At 49.8% G+C, this 21,888-nt stretch overlaps 1 protein-coding gene across 2 annotated transcripts in view; it reads right to left on the bottom strand.

Moving 5' to 3' along the window:
• Positions 1 to 2,473: 2,473 nt before the first annotated feature.
• The window catches only part of LOC144149192 (protein Skeletor, isoforms B/C-like), a 39,545-nt gene continuing 20,130 nt past the window's right edge, over positions 2,474 to 21,888 (bottom strand). Inside the window, exons 5-9 of one of the 2 annotated variants that reach the window (XM_077680718.1) lie at positions 19,275 to 19,425; positions 18,348 to 18,423; positions 12,315 to 12,515; positions 7,683 to 7,780; positions 2,474 to 2,775 (exon numbers count right to left, since the gene is read on the bottom strand). In XM_077680718.1, the coding sequence (XP_077536844.1) occupies positions 2,747 to 2,775; positions 7,683 to 7,780; positions 12,315 to 12,515; positions 18,348 to 18,423; positions 19,275 to 19,425 (555 nt within the window). In that variant the 3' untranslated portion in view covers positions 2,474 to 2,746. Of the gene's footprint in view, positions 2,776 to 7,682; positions 7,785 to 12,314; positions 12,516 to 18,347; positions 18,424 to 19,274; positions 19,426 to 21,888 lie in introns of both variants that reach the window. The other variant, XM_077680719.1, reaches the window with a different exon arrangement.

Below are 21,888 nucleotides of genomic sequence, written 5' to 3'. Positions count from 1 at the left end.
CTTGATGGACGACATGGATGTGATCCATACCCTAACCCAGCTTGCTCTCTGAGTTGATGTGAATCCAGGCTGTCACCTATGCGGCTAACTGTAACTTTGGTAAAGAGCTTGTAAACAACTGAGAATAGGAAGATGGGTCTAATTCTTGAGGTCTTTTGAATTGCCCTTCTTATTAAGCAAAATAATGTTGGCGTTTTTTCAGGGTATGGGTACTTTTCGACCCTTCAAGCATTCCGGAAATAGCACAGCAAGCTTTTTCAGTATATCTCCTCCATCCTTCAAAAAGATCCACGGTTATGCCATCGTCACTTGCAGCTTTTCCTATTTTCATGCCTTTGAGAGCATTTCCAACTTGCTCTTTATTTACTAGTGGAACAGCGCAAGCTGAGCTTGCACTCTCAGTACTTTCCACTGGTCTAACGTCTCTGGCAAACAGCTTTTAGGATACGCTGTCTAAAATTGTTACTGATCGGGAGCTTTGCCAATAGCACAGCCAGAACACAATTGAGAAACGTTAACAGGGGAAGGGTTGAACATCATCTCTCATATTTGCTTGTTGCTGCTTACAGAACGAACCGTGGAGATGGAGGCACCCACGTTGATTTACGTTTGGAATAAACGTCATCTTGAGGTTGCCCAGTCGTTGTAGCCAAAAAGGGGAACGCCAGAAGGGTGAAAATCTGATTTCTTTATAAAAGAGGGATTGGTCATCACCTTTCGTTTTTCTCCGCACGCAGGCACACTGGGATAGTACTACGGAGGCACATCGGCCCTATCATCACTAAACAAAACGACTTCAATAGCGTAGTGCACGCCGCCAGCGAAAAGCAACTTTTCATCGTAAATATGACATAAGACGGCGAAGGTCCAGGCGCAGTGATTTTTATTCTTTTCATGACGTATCGCGCCAAATGCCACTACGTGCATTGGAATTTCAATGAGCCACCTTAAAGGGGACAAAGACAAAATACAACATTGTTGAATCTGAAAGAGCTAGCCTTGAATGCGGCCAGTTTTCCCACTTCCGCTCTCACTCGCAGAGAAATGGCAGGCATATCTATGGACGACCAAAAAACAATATATTAGATGTGTCCTCCCTGGTACCCTTGAAATGGTACTTTGTGACAGATGTCATGTCAAATACATTCGGGAGAGCTTTATGTGTACTGTGGCAATCTAAGGACCGCTGATCGCATTCAAAATACAGGCTTTTGATGGGGCTTTCCGAAAAGTACCGGAAGCGAGGCGGAGACGGTGGTGTAACAGCAAGTCCAGCATATTAAAGCGCAGTTGTATCTATCTAATCCCCCAGTTCTCGCGCCCGTGTGGAACGGAAACTCGGGGACTTTTGTTAAGCGTATGGAAAAATGCAAATACGAAAAGGTATTAGGGCCGCCATAATTTGATGTCTTGCATTGCGCCAGAAAAATGTCTTCCCAGCAATTCTGATGTGTTTGGAAGTGAAGCCAGGGAGATCGTTTTAAGCTCGGCCTTTGTAAGCTGGATTTTGCACATTTAGTGTAGCGACGTCAATTACGGTCATCTGAGGAATGAGTGTGGTTACAGTACCACTTTATATTACTCTCCACAACCGCCTCTTTCTCAAGTCGTGTACACTGCTCGCTACGCGAGGCGTATGAGCTCCCCCATCCCAGGTTTATGCGTGTATATGAGGGGATGAGGGGAGGGGAGGATTGCATGCGCCAGGGGGCTTAACGCGTCCAACGTTGACATACCCGTTCTTCTGGTGGAAGACTTCTTCGTGGGCCCCCATGCAATCGGACCACTGTCCTTCGTGGTCGGCTCGTTTAGGTTGGCTTGTTACACAGGCAGTCTACGGCGCTGGAGGTAAGCGGAGAGCCCTATGTTCGTCCACTAGAGTAAAACTGCAGCCCTTGCAAGCTTGATTCCGCTAATTAGCTAGGAAATTGATCTAACATCCTCTGGCTCCTGTTTTATTCACCCAAGTACCTTCCCGCGCTATTTTATGCAAATGTACGTGAACTCTATGTATAAATTTTGCTGTGTTCTGTGTTTGAGTTCAAGGCTCTGGCTCGTTCCTGGCACTGATGGCGGCAAAAGCCGCACATCGGACTGTCATGACTGGTTTGCGTTGAACGGCAGATTAAATGACTTGTGTTTGCTCACACGCTTCACGGTGACATATCCTCTTCAGGGGTTATCGGCAAAAATGACCATCTACTTTTTTTGGCAAACGCCCAGTTGCGGTGACAATTTGCAACAGATATGCGGCGAAGGTTTTGTCCTGTATATTAAACCCAGGTATTTCCACTTTATGCTGGCTTACTAAACTAATTTCAGTGTGCGTTGATAGGTGTGTTTTAGTTCAGAATTTGCCACTTTGTGTCCACAGATAAAGAAAGCACGCGGACGGGAAATGAAATATCGACAGCGCGAGAGCCAAATTCTTTGTAGAGACAGACTCCTAGCAGGATACACTTTGCATGCTTCACCGTATGTTTACATACATGTTGTTAATGTTACAGACGTATCGCGCACCTTATTCCAGGCGCTTTATTTTCACGGGGGAATGATGGCGTCATGGTAAGACACAACAACATATTATTACATAATGATCAAAATTCAGCAAAACAGAAGGTAAGGAGCGCTGCCTTCCTTAGTTACGAAAAAGAAAAAAGGAAACGAAATCCCCCGAAAAAGGTTTTTCAAAGTGCGGATGCGGCACTTCCACGGTTGAACGCATACGGCATCTACGCCGGACCCGTCAGCACTCCTTGGAATGTTGGCGAACGCCTGGAAAAGAAAAAAAGCGTTTGAGTATATACCGTGACCTCAGGGTGAACTATAAATGAATGCGTTGTAAAACTACTCTAAAGGAAAGAAATGACTCGGTATCACCACTTCTAAACTTATAGGTATCACGAGCGAAAGCTAGGACTCTTCACATAGTGTTTCATGAAAGTTTGTCTTTCTGTAGTTTTGTCTATAGCTATATCTAAAGCTAGCCTACAACTATAGCTTTGTTTATAGCTATATCTACAGTTTGTCTATAGCTATATCTACTGGATGATGGAATCCATCCTTTCGCTTGCCCTGAAGGGCATCCCAGACAGCGCGCCATCGACGGCAACACTAAGGGACCAAGCGCAGGCAAAGCAGCCGATGAATCTTCACCTATTCACGTGGTTCGCTTGCTCTAAAGTGCGCGAAAAGACAGAACAGACAGTGGTGAGCGATCAATCGCAGGCAAAGCAGCCTTTTCGATGTTGCCTAGTTACGTAAGCGAGGTAGGCGATAAGAAAGCTTCAGCGTGCGTGCCGGAGGCTGGAGCTCACTTGCAACGCCATGAATCACCTTTAAAGATCTGTTAAATAAAGAGGAAGAAGGGTACCACGAGCGCAGCCAGATGGAGCTCGCTCCACGAGCGGAGCTAACGCGGCAGTCGATTCGCTGGAATCTTTGATAGCTGGACGCCTGGTTTCATCGTTCCATTTCGCCACACAAATTTCTGGTCCCTAAACCTCAAGCCGTCCGGTCCCGCCGACTTGCGCCCCGCTTTGTCGCCGCCGGGGTGTTCTCCGCACCACAGTCACGAAGAGGATGACGGAACTCGACACTGTTCGGCAGAACCCGGTAGCACCGACCCTTGACTTGCAGACGCGTTTGGGCATTATCTTCGACAAGCAGCGAGCCTTGCATGAACTTGAAAATCAGATTCAGGCAAGTCTTACCAACAAGGAATTTGATGCTCACGTTTTGAACGCGATTGAGCACGACTAGCGCATCTGCGCCCTTCGCACGCGCCTGCGAGTACAATTCCAGCATCCACTTGAGCACAACCTTGCCACGCATCTACAAGTTTAAATACTTGCTATCCTACTTGACCGGTTCCGCCAAGGACGCGATCGATGGCATCAGACTGGCCGACAAGAACCATGACTTCGCTTTCAAAGTCATATTACAAACCGTTTCGGGTGTAGGGATCTTCTGGTGGATGAGAATTTAGACAAGTTGCTCGCCGTTCGGCTGACGCCGCCAAATTGCGGGTCCTCTACGACAGAGTCACGTTTCGCATAAACGCGTTGGAGGGCTTGTGGATCTTTCCGAACCAGTACTCAATCGTCCTCCACCGCGTTCTGCTACGCACGTTGCCGCACGATCTCGGCCTTCTGTGCCGGCAAAGGCTGAAGGAGGCGCAGAAGGACGCATCTGAGGTCTCCGAAACTCAGGACTTCCGCCGGGTACAAGGAAATCAAAGTAATCTTGGACCTCCTCCGTGTCCAGGTGGAAATTCGAGAGGAGAGCGCGTCCTATAGTTCTGTTCCGACCCACCGTGGTGGCTCAGTGGCTAAGGGATTGCGCTGCTGAGCACGAGGTCGCGGGTTCGATTCCTGGCCGCGGCGGCCGCTTTTCTGATGGAGGAGAAAAGCAAAAACGCCCGTGTGTACGAGATTTCGGTGCACGTTAAAGATCCCCAGGTGGTCAAAATTCATCAGGAGCCCTCCACTACGGTACGCCTCATCGCCTGCGTTGCGTCGGTGTGTTAAACCCCACAATCAATAGTTCTGTTCCGTCCACGCGCCGCGGCCAGGGCAGACGGCAGTCATCACCTCCAATTTTTTTAACCCCCTTGTCACCTCCACGCATCAATCCGCCATCCGCGATGACTATCGGCACGCAGCCTCCGTCTTCGGGGTTACCCGGGTGTCAACTTTGCAACGCTCGGGACCATGTCATCACCTACTGCACAGCAACAATATCGCCAGAAGAGAAGCGGAAGCTTCTGCAGGCAAGCAAGTGCTGCTTCAGATGTGGCAAGTGCAACCATCGTGCAAGGCAGTGAGGTCAGCGAACAGCCTGGTCTCCGGACTCTGTTCACGTCGGCGCCTCACGACGCTGTGCAACATCCAACGCCCTGCGGGAAGGTTCGAGCCTGTCAGCAGAAGGCCAGATCATAGTCGGTGCGACAGTGTGACACTCGAGACAGCCAACGCAGTGACGTCCACTTCGACCAGCGCTGCAGGACCAAAGCCAGTACTCCTCGGCACGAGGCCTCGGCACGAGCCGCCAGCTACTCCTTCGCTTTTTGGTGGACTTTGGAAGTCAGCGGACCTCCATTCGACGTGATGTATCCCGAACACTCGTTTGTGCCGTCACGGGCGTCGAAGGTCTAACGCTTGCTACGTTCGGAAACACTCGTCCGAGAGCGCTTGGTATACATGAAACAGTCCCCTTGACGCTTAATAGCCAGCATGATGACCAGCACACCACAGTCGAGCCCAACATCGGCACCGTCACAAGCCCGCCAGTCAGGGAATAAATCGTTCTTGCGATGGCTGATCAGGGTCTAGTTGCAGCTGATGCCCGACTTGCCCCTACGTTTCGAGAGAACCAGGTCAGCGCATTGATCGGGCCAGACGGGTATTAGAAAGTGGTAAAAGGGCAAGTTTCGACAATTTCTGCCACTCTCACAGACATGGAGATGGTTCTGGGATGGTCTGTACAAGGTTCTCAACTCGACAGCCCAACGCCTTCGACCTCTCCCTCGAGCGCACTCTTTCATGTCCTTAGGGAATCAGTGCGCTTCGGGAAACTTCGTGTTCAACGAACTCGCTGTATAACAGTTCGAACATGGGATTCGCAGACAAAACGACCGGAATGAAGTGATCCTAAATCAAGAGCCAGAACGCCTCGAACCTTTCTTCCTTGCGACATCATTTCAAGAAAGATACAGTTGCTGCCGAAACGAAAGAAGGTGACCCATGCACCATGAAAGTGCTCGGCACGAAGTGGAAATGCTCATACAGCGCCGTCCTGAGTGCGGAGAATGTCACCACGTTCGCATCTGAACAGCCTGTGATAAAGAGCGGAGCCCTGCCTGCTTGCCCAGCTCGCCTGGTTTCATCGTTCCCTTTCGCCACAAGATGTGGCATAGTAGAGTTCTCGCTTAAAAAAAAAAAACCTACCCAGCCGCTTACAGAATCCTTTCACAATATTAAAGCATGCCATCACAGAATGTTTAGTGTCGTTTTCAGGCACACATTTTTTTAACAGCAGAGCTTTTTAAGCTTTTAGTTCCGCCGTATAGCGCTAAGAAACAAAATACCAAGAAAAAAAGCGTTTATCGGAAGCGTTGCAGAAGTATTTTAAGCAACCCAAGAAAGACTACCTTCTTTAAAATTCCCCCGCATTTCCCCGAGGGGGAGAATGTGAAAGTGCGAATGCACGGTTGTCGGCCCGCTTGCGGCGCTTGCGCTCGGCCCCCGCAGCCCACCGCCTCGCCGCCTTCTCTTCCATCTCTTCCATCGGGTTTGTAGTATCACGTGTACACCACGCAGTTATCAAGCCGCTATAACGCCGCTGAGTCGCCAACGCACGCCGCTGACGACGTAGTTTGAATGCGTTAAAGATATAAGGCGCGTCACTAACACTGATATCAGCGTCGCGTCCGTGGCTTGGTCGGTAGAGCGTCGCGCTGCGGCCGCAAAGTCCTCGGATCGAAACCTGGCGCCGGATGCTGTTTTTTTTTATATATAGAGAGGAGGACTGCGGACGCCGCCGCCGCCGCCGCCGCCGCCGCCGGCGGTGGATGGTTTGGGGTCGCTTATAAAGTGCATTCGCACTTAAAAAAACCGCGCAGACGTGAACTCGCGCCTCGTGAGGAGATCCTGGTACCGGTCTTCTCGACCTTCGGGAACACAATGACCAGCGTTCCTGGCGTGATCTCTCTACAGACGCCGAGTTCGCGCTACAGACACCGAGTTCGCGAAGGCGGTTGCTGCGGGTTCTAGTGCACGCTAACAGGGTGCCCACAGGGAAAGATGTGAAAGCCTACGGACTAAACGATCCGTGCCGGCCAGTCTTGGATTACTTTCAGCGGAAAGTTCGGAAATCCATGAGAGGTGCGAAGCCGAGTTTCCGACTAAGAGAGATAGGCTGCCAGCTCTGCTGTTTCTCCAACCTCGCGCGACTATACCACGCTGCGCCTATCATCTCGAAAACAGGCGTCGAAAGACGTTTTATGTTTTATACTCATTTAATCGTTCTGCAATCAGTACACCAATCATGGACGCTAACATAATAAATTATTAGTACCAGAGTTTTCTTATAGGCTTAGCTTTTCTGGTTAGCTTTTTTGCTGCTGACCCCAAGGACGCGGAATCATTTCCGGCTTCGGTGGATGCTTTTCAGATGGAGGCGAAAAGCGAAAGCGACCGTGTGTTGAGGTTTAGGCGCACGTACAAGAATCCCAGATGGTCAAAATTAACTCCGGATCCCGCCTCTACTGTGTGCCTCATAGCGCAGCGCTAGTTCCGGCGCGTTTGACACCCAGTTTTTAAACAGCTTTTCGTTTAGAAATATACACTCTTATTTGCTACTTTAGTTGCATGTAAACTATCTTCAACGTACTACAAGTATTCAGGCACTGCGGTTGCTGACTTCGACACTATCATGCTCATGCTTTCACTTATTTTCTGACAGCTTACTCGTCCACAACCATGCTCACTCTATATTCCGGAGTCACGTAAATGCAGTCGTTCATCAATCGTATATGTCTTCAAATTGGTTACAATAAAAACTGGTCTACGTCTTGTTCGCTTAAGCACAGTAAAAACGACCCGTCGCCCTCCTTTTAGCGTATCACAATCAAGAGAATCACTTTTGAGAGAAAGGAGGCTGCATACATTTCAGCCGCCTACCTGAGCGCCGCCACACGAATGTAGAAGCTGCCAGGCACGCAATGGCCGCCAGGAGTACAAGCCAGGAGGGGGCGACTCCATGAGGTCCCTCGTTCTTGCTGTCTGCAGCGCCCAGGATATGAAGCTCATGATGACCATAACAATGACGAAGAAGGTCGTTTGCGTTTTAGAGTCAAAGTTTCAGCGTTTTGTGAACGCCAGAAACGGGCCATTGAAACAGCAGCGGCACTGTCCTCTGACCAGGCTACCCCGACTGCTATCAGTCGAGAGTCGAGACGCGGCAGTGCATCTCCACCATGATGAAGTGAGCGATCAACGCTAACCCTACTCTACCACTCTCCGATCAGCCACCCTTTCTTGCTGCCACCGCATACTCAAATATATTCTAATGTTCGTGCGGCACATGCGCGAAGACGCGCGAACTATGTGACGAGAGGCTTAGAACCATGAGCATAATTTCGTTTATGTAAAGTGGAAACTCCAAAGCGCGCTGTGTCCCACGTCGCATGCGTACTTGAGGAAAATAATAGGCCGCGTGTCAGCTCGCTTCGCGGCAAGCGTCGTCGAAAGACGATGTCTTCTGCCGATTTTCCCACGTGAGTGCGTCTCCTCTCACTCACTCACTCACTCACTCACTCACTCACTCACTCACTCACTCACTCACTCACTCACTCACTCACTCACTCACTCACTCACTCACTCACTCACTCACTCACTCACTCACTCACTCACTCACTCACTCACTCACGCACTCACTCACTCACTCACTCACTCACTCACTCACTCACTCACTCACTCACTCACTCACTCACTCACTCACTCACTCACTCACTCACTCACTCACTCACTCACTCACTCACTCACTCACTCACTCACTCTTCCAGCGATAAACACTGTGGACGTTCGCTCAAGCCAATTACATTTTTCAGCGTTTCACAGCTCGCGCGCCATCCATTACAAACCTCTATATTGGATTTGGAATGCCGCCACGAGGTGTATACGTTCCAGTGCTAGCTCCCTTTTGTATTTTGTGGCTAAAATATTGTTTTCGACGCGTGTTTATTTCTGATCGCAAAAACGAGCAGCCTTTTATTTTTATATAAACGAACATTCCAAATACCACTTATGTATTGATGTTTTGCTCAAACACTCCTAATGTTTTGTTTTGCTAAACAATGTCGACGAGTATGAAGCAGTGTACTATATTTAGCGGTTTGCGAATGTTCTGCGTATACAAATACGGACAGTCAGACAGTCAGACAGACGGACAGACGGACAGTCAGTCAGTCCAGAGTTGTTATTTTTCTACTGAAGTACCCTTAGAAAGAGCGTCGTCTTTGAAAATTACACCTGTAACGATGAAGACGGCATATCCACGTAGCCACCTTTCACGCGTAGTAATTGGTGCTGAGAACGATAGGTAGCTGCAAAATGAATAGCGTGCAGCAAAGCTTTTTACTCCAAATGAGTTATCCGCACCGACGAGGCCGTACGTAGAAGAAACGCTGGCTCCACCAACCATTACGAGCGCCACCACAGCCACTCGGAGCGATGCGTTCTTGAGAGGCCAGTGGAGGCTGACCTCTTGTAGGCTACTACTGCAACTTTCCACCGCCAAGCACTGCACGTAAGACGACTACTACAAGGCGCAGTCAACACGGAATGACCGTCAAAGCTGAACTTTAAGAAATTCTTCACGTCGCAAGACAAAGTACACTTTGTTGTTTCGCGGACGAAATGCAAAAAAATGAGCACTGAAAGTTTTGCAGGGCTGCTGAAAGGTATTTAAAAAAAAACAGGAAAGGAGGAACATGCCGGTGTCTATTCTTCGCGAGTTAATATATAGTTGGTGGAAAGTAGCTCGACTAACCAAGGACAAATAGAGAATGCACACAAAAAGACAGAGGAAACCAACCAGGGTTTCTTTTACGGCATGACTGATACTGCTGTGGTACAGAATAAAACGCACATTTTGGGTTTAAATTTCATTTTGGGTGCACTTTCTCCATACATACAAGAGCGAAGTTAGGCAGAATTTTTCTTCAAAGATACAACAAAAATGCCGATTCTGCGGATTACAAGCACACACACACACACACACACACACACACACACACACACACACACACACACATATATATATATATATATATATATATATATATATATATATATATATATACACGCAGGCACGCACACGCGCACATGCACGCACGCACACACGGGCACACCCTCACGTAGACACACACATGCACACGCGCACACGCGCGCGCGCACACACATACACACACGCACGCACACAGGCACGCAGAAAACACAGGGTGTCAGTATATAGCAAGAAAACGTTTTTCTAAAGGATATATTTTGGAAATGTTCTCCTGCTACTGCGCATGACTTGCTTCAATAAAACCTCAAAAATAATATTTTGCTGCACTACTTAGCACATGGGCTTTTTTCCGATCGGTTTCTCCTGGGCGGCGGGGATGAACTGGATAACACTACACTAAGTGTAGCCCAATACATTCGTTAAGATTTTATTAATCCATGGTATGGTTAGCTAAATGTCTGCGATGTTACCCGAACAGCGCGTCGGCTTTCAAAGCCTAATTTTGGTAAGCGGTAAACTTCGTATCAAACTCCTGCCCTCTTTGCCACTCCACCTAAACTCCCCCGGCCGCCCTGTCTATAATGCCACTTGCGCACCCGGAACTCCGCAAATGGTACACTCTTGCCTCCACATGAAACTGACCACAGTGCTGCTCTTGTACCGAAGCTGATTTGCGTAGAGGAGTGCATCTGCGTGTGGCTGCCGCTCGGAGAGATCTGTCCCCCTTTCCTCACAATCAAGGCGCGACGCTACCGGCGGCTCTCACAAATCTGGAAAAGAGCGTTCTGGTGTGTCTGTACTGTGTTCGGTGCGAGTTCAAAGCACTGTCCTGCTTTGGAAAGTGTTTAGTGCTCAGTATAGGGCTTAGGAAAGCTGTTTTACCGTTAGCACCTCGTGTTATAAATGCGCGATTCCTCCCAGCGCAAGATGTATTCGATTGGCCGAATCGAATCATGCTGTTGCCCTGTTCGAGTCATGCTGTAAGCTCCCCCAGAAGGGTGCTGTTCCTGTATCGTCGCTGTCCATTTCTCGCCATACAGTAAAACAGTTCCGCTTTGCCTTCGGCTTTTCTTCTTCAACACCAAGCCGGCTGCTTCTGCTTGCCGCTCGCCCACCGCGCGACCCCTACATGAAGGAGGCGATGGACCCCGGTTCGGGGATGCCTTTGCCAATGCAGCAGCATGTCGCATACCGTGCAGAGGTACGCGCCTTCACTATCATCACCGCCTCCACACAAGCGCGGCCACGAAGAAGCCGATTAAATGCCGTTAAGCCATGACCCCGAAATACGCTTCCTGCCTCCTCCCGACCCAAGATTTTGTGCCGAGAAAACCGGAACGAGACCAGGAACTAGCCGGGAGAGCAGCAAGGATGCCAGTGGCTGCGGCCATGCGGGACGCATCACAATTCGCGGCCCCTTCGCCCTGAGCCAACTGGCATCATGGTGATCGGGACCGAACTTTGATGACCTTCCTCCCAGAGGATCCCGACGCCAACACTAGCTTGCCTACCGTCTTCCTCCAGGGCCGCGTGGTTAACCAGGATGGACCGAAACCCAGCGCGGGCACCCCAGGCGCATCGAGCACAACTCCAACCCTGAAGCAGGCATGAGCCGCATCGTCCGGTGCACGACGCTTTTTGACAAATCTACCTCTCCCGTCTACCGTTTTAAACCGTAGCGACGCAATACTAACGTCACACCTCCCGATGTCGGCCTGAAACTTGTAAGCGTCAGCTCTGACGTTTACAAGCATTGTATGATTCGTTAGATTCTTCTGATTGTCGAAAACATGCCAACAGACGCGGGAGTGCGGCTTCGGCTATAATGTTCCCGTGCCGTCACTCTTGCGAAACAGAAGGCCCAAAGCTTCCGGTCACAAGAAAATTATATGGAGTCTAACAACGTTTCCGCGATCACTAAGTGATCAAACTTATGCATACGTTCTTGTCTTTCTGAACCAACCGTATTTAGGCGTCCCACTGTCCATGATAGTGTGCAGGCCGTTGTGATGGAAAGCGGTAAAAATGAGTAGACCTTGAAGCTTCTGAGGAGTTTCCGTAGCTGTTAGAGCATCGTACATCACAACGCGCTTATCTAGATGTCGTAGCACCGGAGATATCAAAGTGGAAACACAAACATCTCAAAGAAGCAAACTCCACAAAAACCAACGACAGGCTGCGCACTCCGTTGTTTCATTCTAATTAGTTATTAGTATGAAGCTATATGGCGCACTCCATTAATCCGGCCCGCTCTAGTAACGAAAGGATCGCCGAAGGGCGGCGCCACCCGTCCGGCTTCCCCTTTCCTCCGTGGGCTATGCCCTACATAGTGTTCGATGCTATTCTATAGGTATGGTCAACAAATGCTTTCTGCGTATTCGTTAGGTGTACTAGGATAGCAGGCGGCGTTCGCATTTACGCGTTTGCGGGAGCGTTCAGGAAATCTCGGCTGGCAATATTCCCCCATTGGAAGCCCTCTATCCCGTTCCGCAATGGCAGAGCTTCGCAGTACTGTTGGCGTTGACTTGCTTGGTTTTTTGACGTTGGACTTGGGGTTGTGCACGGGCAGCTTCTCGGCTGTGGCTAGGGGTATATCCACTTCTGCCACGGATCCACCGAAGCCGGAAAAGTTGTACAACACGAACCACTCGAACTCGTTCCAGTGGTGACCGTCTGGCAGATTTAGCTTGATATCCTTCTGGTTATAGGATCCGACCTTCGCGTCCCTGCACGCGCCAACAGTTATGGTGAGAATATTGCGTACTTATACGAAACACGTGAACGTCGGGCGGTTCCGCCGCCAGCGACCGAACCCCGCCGCGCGAAGTTCGCACTACGGGAGCTGACCAGTGGCCAGATGAGCTGCATCATGTCATCGGCGACAGCAAAATTCAGTGGACCGTTCGCCTTCCTCCACCTCACCGCAAAACCCACTCGCGAATAAATATTCGCCAATATTTACTAGGCGAATATCGAGTGGGCGGACATTAGCGAGTGGGCGAAATATTGACACACACTTCGAAACTGCGGGCCGGCCGTTTCCTTCATGCAGGATTTAACAATCACCTTACCAGTGCTCATTCCACCAGCCATTTGAACACAGGGGGTGGAGGGGGCCGATGTCACGGGCTCAGCCTAACGGAAATGATTCTTTTTATGCCGAAAGAAACGCGCATCTACTTCAAGCCGCTGCGCCCATGATGACCAGGCCATTTGATATACCCTTGTAGATTTTGTAGAAGGCACCCCCTTAATATAGGGCGTTCGTTCAAATTTTTTTCTTTGGTTTTCCCTTTATGTTATACCTCCCCCACTAAATTATATTCTGATTAGCCAACGTAGTTTCAATAGCGTGGACGGCAATAAAGTGGATAACTTGGTAAAACCATTGGAGGAAATGCCCAAAGGCACACTGGAGGCTGGCGAACTCAGTTTTAACTTTAAGATCATTCCTTTCGTACATCCCTCAGCTTTAGTTCGACGCCCAGCGAAGCCTCGTTTAACGAGATTCAAAAATAAAAGCTGGCATTTCGCTTTCCCGCTTCCCCTACATGTTTATTTGATGTTAGAAGCCCACGCTTCACGACGCCCAGATCAAACCAGAAACCTATTTCACTCGACTGCCGCCATCTTCCCGAGTGCCTGTTCTCATCCATGGAGTTTCATAGTAATATATACTAGAGGGAAATCTGTCGCTGGTGTCGCGGGCCGCCGTGGACGGTGCCATTGCCGCTATCGACGTTCCTCGCCTACCTGGCTTAGCTAGCCATATGGCTTCTTTTTTGTCTCGAAGCCAAAATCAACAAAAAAGGGTAACATTTTTTTTCTTGTTCATCGTACATAAAGCTTCTAAATGATCAAGGACACATTAACCTTATTCGTGGTTCAATTTTATAATAAAAAAGCAAATTTAATGAACCTTCTATAGTAATATTGTTGCTTTTTAGCGAGAGCCAACTTTTCAGCCTCTTTATGAGCCATGCCAAGGACAAGTGGAACGTGCCTGCCCGTACATGGCGGAACGTTCGCTGATTGATTGAAGACACGTTTATTCCATTTTATTGCGCTTGCGCGCTGCTATGGATCGATGGGTCGGTAGGGGATTGGTAGGGAAGGGGAAAGTGGGAAAGGATAATGCCGCCATTCACTGCGTCAGCGGCCTGGACGCAACACTATGGTCGCCTGGAGTCATAGCCACCGTACTGTCCTGCGCGTCACCACGAAGCCGGTCGCCAACGACTGGTGCTGCGGGGTCCAACAGAAAAAGCAGCAGGGCGCGCCACAAGCTAGTAGCGTACCCAGCAGGAGCTTTTGGTGGCGGACAGGACAGGACCAGGACTGGAGAGACGTGGGCCAGGGTCCAAGTCGCATGTTGGTGAGGGCACGGTACCGAGGAATACTGTAGCGGGGGCAGTCCCACACTAGATGTTGTAGGTCTTCTCTGGTATGGCAAGTGCTGCAGGTGCTGGGGACACTGGGAGCGGCCCCACGGCGATGAAAACGGTGGAGCAAAAACGGTCTGAGCAGTGTTCCCGTCTGAATCCGTCGGATGATCACAGTTTCCCGCCGGGAGAACTCACGGGCAGGAACTGCAGGGATCTGGAGGGGGTTGGCCATAGCTACGAGGTAAGCTGTCCGGCGCGTTTGACTAAGCTGCCGTTCAGCCGTGGGATGGGCTTCTTGAGGGATGGGCAAGGACCTCGTAGCCACGAGAGGGGAGGGGCTCCGAGCTGGCATGGAGAGTAAATGTGCGCGTGCTAGTCGGTGCACTTTCTCATTTCCAGGGATGCCGCAGTGTGCTGGAACCCAGTGGCGCGGCTTTCCTAGACAGTGGCGCCAGATTTCCCTCTAGTATATATTAGTATGAAACTATGTTATCATCTTCTTTCACTTTCGCCGGGGAGATTGGAAGACGACCATGAGGCGTATTAACAGCGTAGCTGTTTGAGTTAGAGTCCCATTCGTGCCTGGCGTCGCTCAAAACTCGGCGGCGCAAAGTGGAGAGGAGGAAAATACAAGGCCAAGAAGTGAGGGAAAGTGGCGGGGAGGAAAGAAGCAGACGAGCAGCTGTGGGGAGTGCGCGCCTCAAGAAAAAATTGGCCGCGTATCTAGTGGAAAAACGCCGGTTTATCCGCGCCAGGCTCCGTCGTATGAAAGGGACCGCGTGCACCGAGCGTCATTTTATCGGTGTTTTTAATGCATTGTTTCTATGGGGAGTTTATCGGGACCGCGGTGAGCCGTCGTAAGAAGCGGGTCGTCGGAAGTCCGGGGGACGTATCAGCGGGGTTCCACTGAACCTCCTCCAGCTTGGCTTGCGCAACACACTGACCGAACTAATTGAAGTCCACACCAACCGACAGGATCAAAGACTTCGACTAACTGCTACAGGGCAACATGTGCAAAGCACTCGTGGCTACTCCCTTCCGCCAACAATCGACACCCTGCAGCGCATGACAGCGATCCAACGAGCTGCCATACGGGGCTCCCAGTTCCAATGCACACGCAGCCGACTTACAATGTTGGCCGCAGGCGACACCGCGCACGGCTTTATGCCACAGACGCCGAAGCATGCCACACGGGCGCCGCGAGCCACCTGTGCGGCTGCAGTAGTTAGGGCGAATGGCAGCACACTGGCAACAGCAACATTTCTTACCAGCTCTACAAGTACAGCTGAAAAGCGGACATCGCCTTAGCTGTGGTGCACGCCCCGGCCACCAACGTTACCGCGCTCACCGACTCACAGACAACCTGTCGACGGTTCGCAACGGGGAACATCAGCGGCCTCGCAGCTACCATCCCCCATCAAGGGCCAGAACTGTCACAGACCCGCATTGCATGTATTCCAGCCCACACGTCACTAACTGGAAGTGAGGTGGCGCATGCCACTGAGCGCGATCTTACGAACTGTGCAGTCCCAGAAGGGGAAAAAGACGAACCACTTATGGGCCTCCGGTCCTGCGCTCACTCTCATAAAACTACTCCGACACTCTTAATTGAAGGGGCACGAAAGGGCGGAAACAAGCTGTCCTGTATCGACGGATTAAGGTACCGAGAATCCAAATGCACCATTTCTCGAACCTCGCCGTTGTTCACCGAGGCAGAAAACGCCAGAAGCGTGAAAACAGGTCCCGTAGCCGCGCACGCTTTCGGGTACTCGGTTTGTGACGTCACAACATTTGTGCAGGGCGAGAGCTCATTGGAGAAGCTTTTATAAATGATTTTGCACCAAAGTACACCATTCATAAGTGGCTGAGCACGTGAAAGAAATGTAAATCAAAGCTTTCTCGGAGCTGACGTTATTTACAAACGCAGACTGCAGGTTTAACAAACTCTGCTTCCCTCACGCCTGTCAGCTATCATGCTTTCAGTCTCGGTTTGGAAACGCGTTGGTGCGCTTTTAGCGAAGTCAATAACCAACCACGGTGAGCGCCGAGATTCTGCAAGCAACATCTCCGCCTAGAAGCGGCAAAAGAAACTAGATGCACTGCAAACGTTTAAGCGACCCGCCTGAGCTTCTAACGCGTTCCCCGCGCGTGGATTTTGCTATCGGTGAGGCGTGCCCCCGCCAGGTTCGAACCTTATCGCCCGTGAAAGGTTAGGGTTCTTACTACAGGAGTTATCCGACCGATCCGAACTTGTGCTCTTCGTTCGCTGCGAGCCGCTGTTATAATCCGTAAATCGTGAGCGCATAGATCTACCCTTGTTACGTGTGGGTCGGCCACGAGGACTCTCGAGACGGTGGCGGGAAGCGAGTGTGTATTTTACGCCAGGTTGGCGCATCGCGTGACAGAAGAGAATATGAGATGGAGATTATCGCCAGACGAGTTGAGATAAAACCTCCCGCTTGAGCGACGCCTAGCGGGGCAGCCGCTCTTGCACGATATTTGAAACGGCGCTTGACGCTTCTTCGTTCGCGACAGGCGCGGTGAATTCTGAGTGTCCGGTGTAGGTGGGCACATCTGCCGCGGGAGCTGAGAAAAGCATTTCTCTCTGAAAAATAAAAGTGCAAGCCAGCCTCCCCGGCCAGAGAAAAGTTGCCGTCGTCGGCCATGTCGGCTATGGCTCGGAGACGTAAAAGCTACCACTGCTAGCGTTTACGCTTTAGACCGCACCGGCGCTGCTGCCGGTGCTTCGCTCCTAGTTTTTGACGCAATGGCTGCGTTACGAAAAAAAAAAAATGGCAGGGAAGCGGGTGATAGAAATGGCAGCTTTGTTTGCTTATTTCTCAGCAAACAACGCATCGTTGCTCGTCGAACAAACGCCGAGAGAGCTACTAAACGTAAGATCGTTCGGTTAAAACAAAATGTCATTCAGCCTTTGGAGTCCCTCTAATCACTACCGAGCGTCCCTCAGTGCCCTACCGTTCCCACATCTATCCCTAGGTGCAGCCCATGCACACATTTGGCGAGGAACTCCGGACCGATACGTACCACAACCACACCGTCTTCCATTAAATTTACCCTACTGCATACCCCCCCCCCCCCCCCCCTCCGTGCTGCCTCGCGCGGGCACCCCAAATACAACTCATTTGGTTTGGATGTGCCTTGCCAACCCCAAACCCCGTAACCACACACCCTTGAGCAGTAGGAGAGCTTCCTGCGCCGTGGCCACCTCGCGGATGAGGAGTTTCTTGTGGCGCGCGCCGCCTACGGTAGCACTCAATCAGATAATAAAAACAGTTTTCAAACCCAATACGCCACTGCTACCAGTATTCCAGTCGAACCAGCTCCACATCTCCAGTGCTGTTGAATGCCTCACTGTCATGTTATTGTTTGGCCTACGAATAGTCCGTATGCGACATCTTGATTACACCTGGTAGAAACGATTGCCGTTACGCTGACCCCGTAATTGCCCGCCTTTTTTGCCCCTGTGAACAACGGAGCCACCACAGCCAGCGCTCGCGCGGAATGTTTGCTGAGCGCGGGTGACGGCGGGGTGGAAGCTACTACACCCTGTAACTACCGCAACTAATCAAGCAACCAAAGTGTGAATCCCACAACATTCAGATCCTACAAGCAATGTTGCTCTCATCTCAGCAGTGCGAGCAGCCAGTGACCTTTACCTGCCACTTTAGGGGGAATTACCGTGTGCTGGAACGCAGCAGAGCTAAGTTAACGAAGCTTCGAAGTAGTGTCACAGTTTTGAGCTACCTTCAGCAAACTATCCTGCATTTTTTTCCCTAAATGGGTCAGCTAACCTTGGCATGTCCAGGAGATTTGAGAATTTTGCCAACATTAGGCAACAGCCGTCTACCGTCTTCAATTTAGGAAGGCAGAGCCTAGCCCGAGGCGAAAACGGTGATTTTTCTCATTCCCTGCGAGGTCGACCGGCAGTATAGCCTCACAGTTACAGTTAATTGCTTCCTCATACGACGCACGTGGTAGACGTATATTGCAATAAGTAATAAGCAACGCATCGCGGCTTTTGGTTGGCGGAAATGTGAGATGATGTGACTGTATATAGAATTGTTTTTGTCCCAGTTGCGGCACGGAACTGAAAATGGCGCCGTTATCAAGCAGGTCGTGACGGTGTCACGTGTCGCGTGCGCGGTCACTTACTTGCCGCTTTCGTCCTTCAGCTTCATTAAAGTGTCCTTCGCGGCGTTCCTCTTTTTGCCCGCCGCGAAAAACAAATCTGAAAAAAAAAAACACGAAGGGGGAGCGCAGCCATTTTATCATTAATAAATTGAGGCCACAAATGAAAATTACAAAATTCTGGCAGTTGATTAAAGTACCCAACAGGTGGCTCGGCCTTCGCGTCTACCAAGGCATTTTCATTTCAAAGCACAGAAGCCTCAGAATCTATAAATAGCCATAGTTGAAATGAGAACGACAGAATGGAGTAACATTTGATATATTAAAGGTATTTCTGGCAGTGAACAATTTTAGGCAATGCAATTCAAAGTGCAGATCTCTTGAACACCCACAAGTGCAGGTATTAAACAGTTCACTTATATTCATAGATAACAAACGTCAGCTTTAAATTTATTGCAAATTCTAGTGATGTTCCTCTCAAGTAGGAACTGCTCTGCAGCAAGTTTTGAAATTTAACACAAGAAGATAACAATCCTCCACAGTCCGATGACAATGTACCGACAACAGCACCACACGGTGTCGCAATATAGCAACCTTACCCTTCTAAAAAAAATTTGTGACCTTTGTAAAACCACGCCGTGGTAGATGCAGAGTGGTAGATCCACGCGAACAAGTCCTAAAACACCGATTGAGTATTGGGAGAGAATATATGGTGGAGGGAGGTGGAAGGAGCAGCAGAGAAGGAGGAGGAGGAAGGGGAGGAGAGGGAGGGGCGGCTGGCGAAGACTCTCCCCCCCGCCCAAATAAAACCCTGGCTACGCCATTGCGGGGGGGGGAGCCTTGAGCGTCAGAGATTACTTCCCTCACATCGGACAGGGATACGTGTCATGTCAACGACAAAGGACGCTGAGAGAGAGAGAGAGAGAGAGAGAGAGAGAAATACGGGCTTACCGCCTGCGCCCGCAGTGTAGGTGAAGCTTTTTATTTCGATTGTGGCACTGTCCTTCAGCGTCATGTCGCCGGTATTAGTCAGCTTGGTCATCCGCTGTTCCGCCGGGAACTCGAAATTTGATTGTGGAATCTGGACGTGGCCAAAGTTTGCCTGCACCAACCGAACCGCAGACAAGGATTCAGTGCCCGTCCACTCTGTGAAGAAGGGTGACCAGCGAAGGTCCGGGGCCGAGCCTCAAGGTGAGCGACAACAATTGCGCAAACCACGCCTTCTTTGTTCTTGTGTTGCCGCCAGCGGGTGGCCGCGCCCGGCTGCCCTATTTAAGTTAGAAGTAAAGCGTGCGTTTCCCTCTGTTGTTTTTGTATGTCCTCGTATTTGATAGGAACAGCGTATCACGCAGTCGTCACTCGAACACAATGTTAGTCTTCGATAACCGAGGTTCTAGATCTGATTCAATGGTTCTCGACGCATTGACGCCGAAAGATAAATGCTCCCAAGGCAAGCATTGCGGTATTCGTTTCGCCGACACTAATCTATGCTCGTCAGGTTGGTCACTGCTTCCTCGACATTCGTGTTTTCTTTAACGGGACCCCGCAACACTTTTTTTATCTTTTTTTGAACTGTTAAATGCTTGCAGACCGTAGTCACCCAACACTCCCAGTACTTAGATTAGGGGGTCGCAAAGTACCTCAGCCAAAAATTACTGCTCTAGGCCCATCAGATAACTTGTAAACTTGCTCAAAAGAGTTTGCTCTCTTCCCTGGTCTTGACATTGTTCGACGGCTCCAATTACGTCACTAACGCCATGTAGCGGCTGTTGGCCGGTTTTCCTTAAGTTGCAGCAATGAACGCTTTTCGATGGCAACTTTAAAAATAAAGCCACGAAACAAAGCAGAAATGGAAGGCGTATCTGGTGCGACGAGCCAACCACGCAGTGCAGCTCTGTGCTGGCAAAAACTATTGGCGGTGAGCGCGAACACAGGCGGCGCTGCGAAGCGCGCCTCCGTGACGTCAGCTTAGGGATTCTCGCATTTGTCGTCTGCTTCACTCAGGATCGCTCTCCCTGCTGTTTCTTTGCGCTCGGTCAACGTCTGATGCTTGTCCGCACCAGAATTGGCGTGTGGGTAACTTTTTATCATAATAATAGGCTTAAAATCGCATACCCTAGCTCATGGTGTCAATTAAAGTATAGCTTTGGATACCGCTACGGGAGAAACATTGCTGGCGCCACCCCATTCCTTGCGAAGCCGGTCCTGTGCGGAGCGCGAAGAGTCGGAGCTAGGCGTCAGCTTCTCATGTAACCGACAAAGTAGACCAAAACAAATTCTAGGCCTTCAGGGCTGTCGGCTTTGGCAGAAGGCATCACGATTCCCGGTAATCATGTAAGGTAAAACAGTTTTTTGCAACCTTGCCGAACGCTCAAACGCGTTTTGTCACATCGCTTTACGTTGTCAAGGCATGAAAGTTTGCCGACATGCACTATAGACTGCAAAAACTGTAGGTTGAGTTCGAAATAACCCAGTGGGTATATACGCGCGTGCTGATTCTATACCAGGCATCTAACCAGTATGGAGGTTTATTGAGCAAAACGAGTCACGTCTTCGTTAAATTTATAGTAACACATATATGTTTGTTAAGACCTGGAGAGATATTTCGGAACATTTTGCACAGCCATATCTTCCCGATATTCGGATATGCGTTATAGGAAAACTGCATTCAAGAGGCGGAGGAGGAGAAAGGGGAGGAGGGGAAAACTTTGTTTAACAATTAAATCGATCTGGTTAGTGGGCCGGGTCCTCAGTCCAGGGCAAGAGAGTAAAAGTAATTTTCTTGAAATCATAGAACGCCATCCCGAGTAGAATATGATTTGTTCTTCGCGCCTGGAAGGGTTGAAAAGCAATAAAGAGCTACTTGGAATTCTTCTTCGGTTTCGAGTCTTGTAATATATGCAGGTATACTATTTATTACGTTAGTTAGCGAGTATATCATGCCTTCAACACCGTAATCATGTCATCATTGTTCGAGTTGAGAGTCAGTTCGTTATGATAACGATATAATTACGATAGAAATTCGGAGCACAAAAGCCGCCTTCCAGTACTGTGGACCACGTTGTTTAGGGCGCGATCGCGGTGGCGTAGCACAAACCTTCTCATTGTATTTGCATGTGAATAAACAAAGCACGCTGCGGATATGCACCTTCTTCACGCAGCCATGTAATGAAAGCCAATTTGTGAAGGAGGGAATGTATGCCATACAAAATGAAGGAAATATCCACACGACCTTTGTGAGGCTCCTAAACATCCCGAAACCTTCTAATAAGAAGTTGGTGACGGCGCAGAAAAATTAATGCGTTGGGCAGAAAAAAAAAAGCAAGAAACATTAATCCGATACAACGAAAGAAACAGAAGAAAGCCGCTTTATTTCCTGCTGTGCGATGAGCGTGTAGAGGCCGCTGCTTGGTACGTAGTATTAGACTGTTGAGTCTTCATAGGAGCATCTCAAAAATACTGCAGGGAAGCCTACGCAATTTGAATACTTATCGAGAAGCTCTGATCGCTGATCCTCGCGAATAAGCAAGAAAGGACGAGTTACACACGATCTTCTGACCGATAC

This window comes from Haemaphysalis longicornis, unplaced genomic scaffold (genome assembly GCF_048455015.1).
Source record: "Haemaphysalis longicornis isolate Haplotype H1 unplaced genomic scaffold, Haemaphysalis longicornis Haplotype H1 scaffold_8, whole genome shotgun sequence".
NCBI lineage: Eukaryota > Metazoa > Arthropoda > Arachnida > Ixodida > Ixodidae > Haemaphysalis > Haemaphysalis longicornis.
Note: the sequence above shows the minus strand (reverse complement) of the source record. Positions and strands in the feature narration are given on the sequence as shown.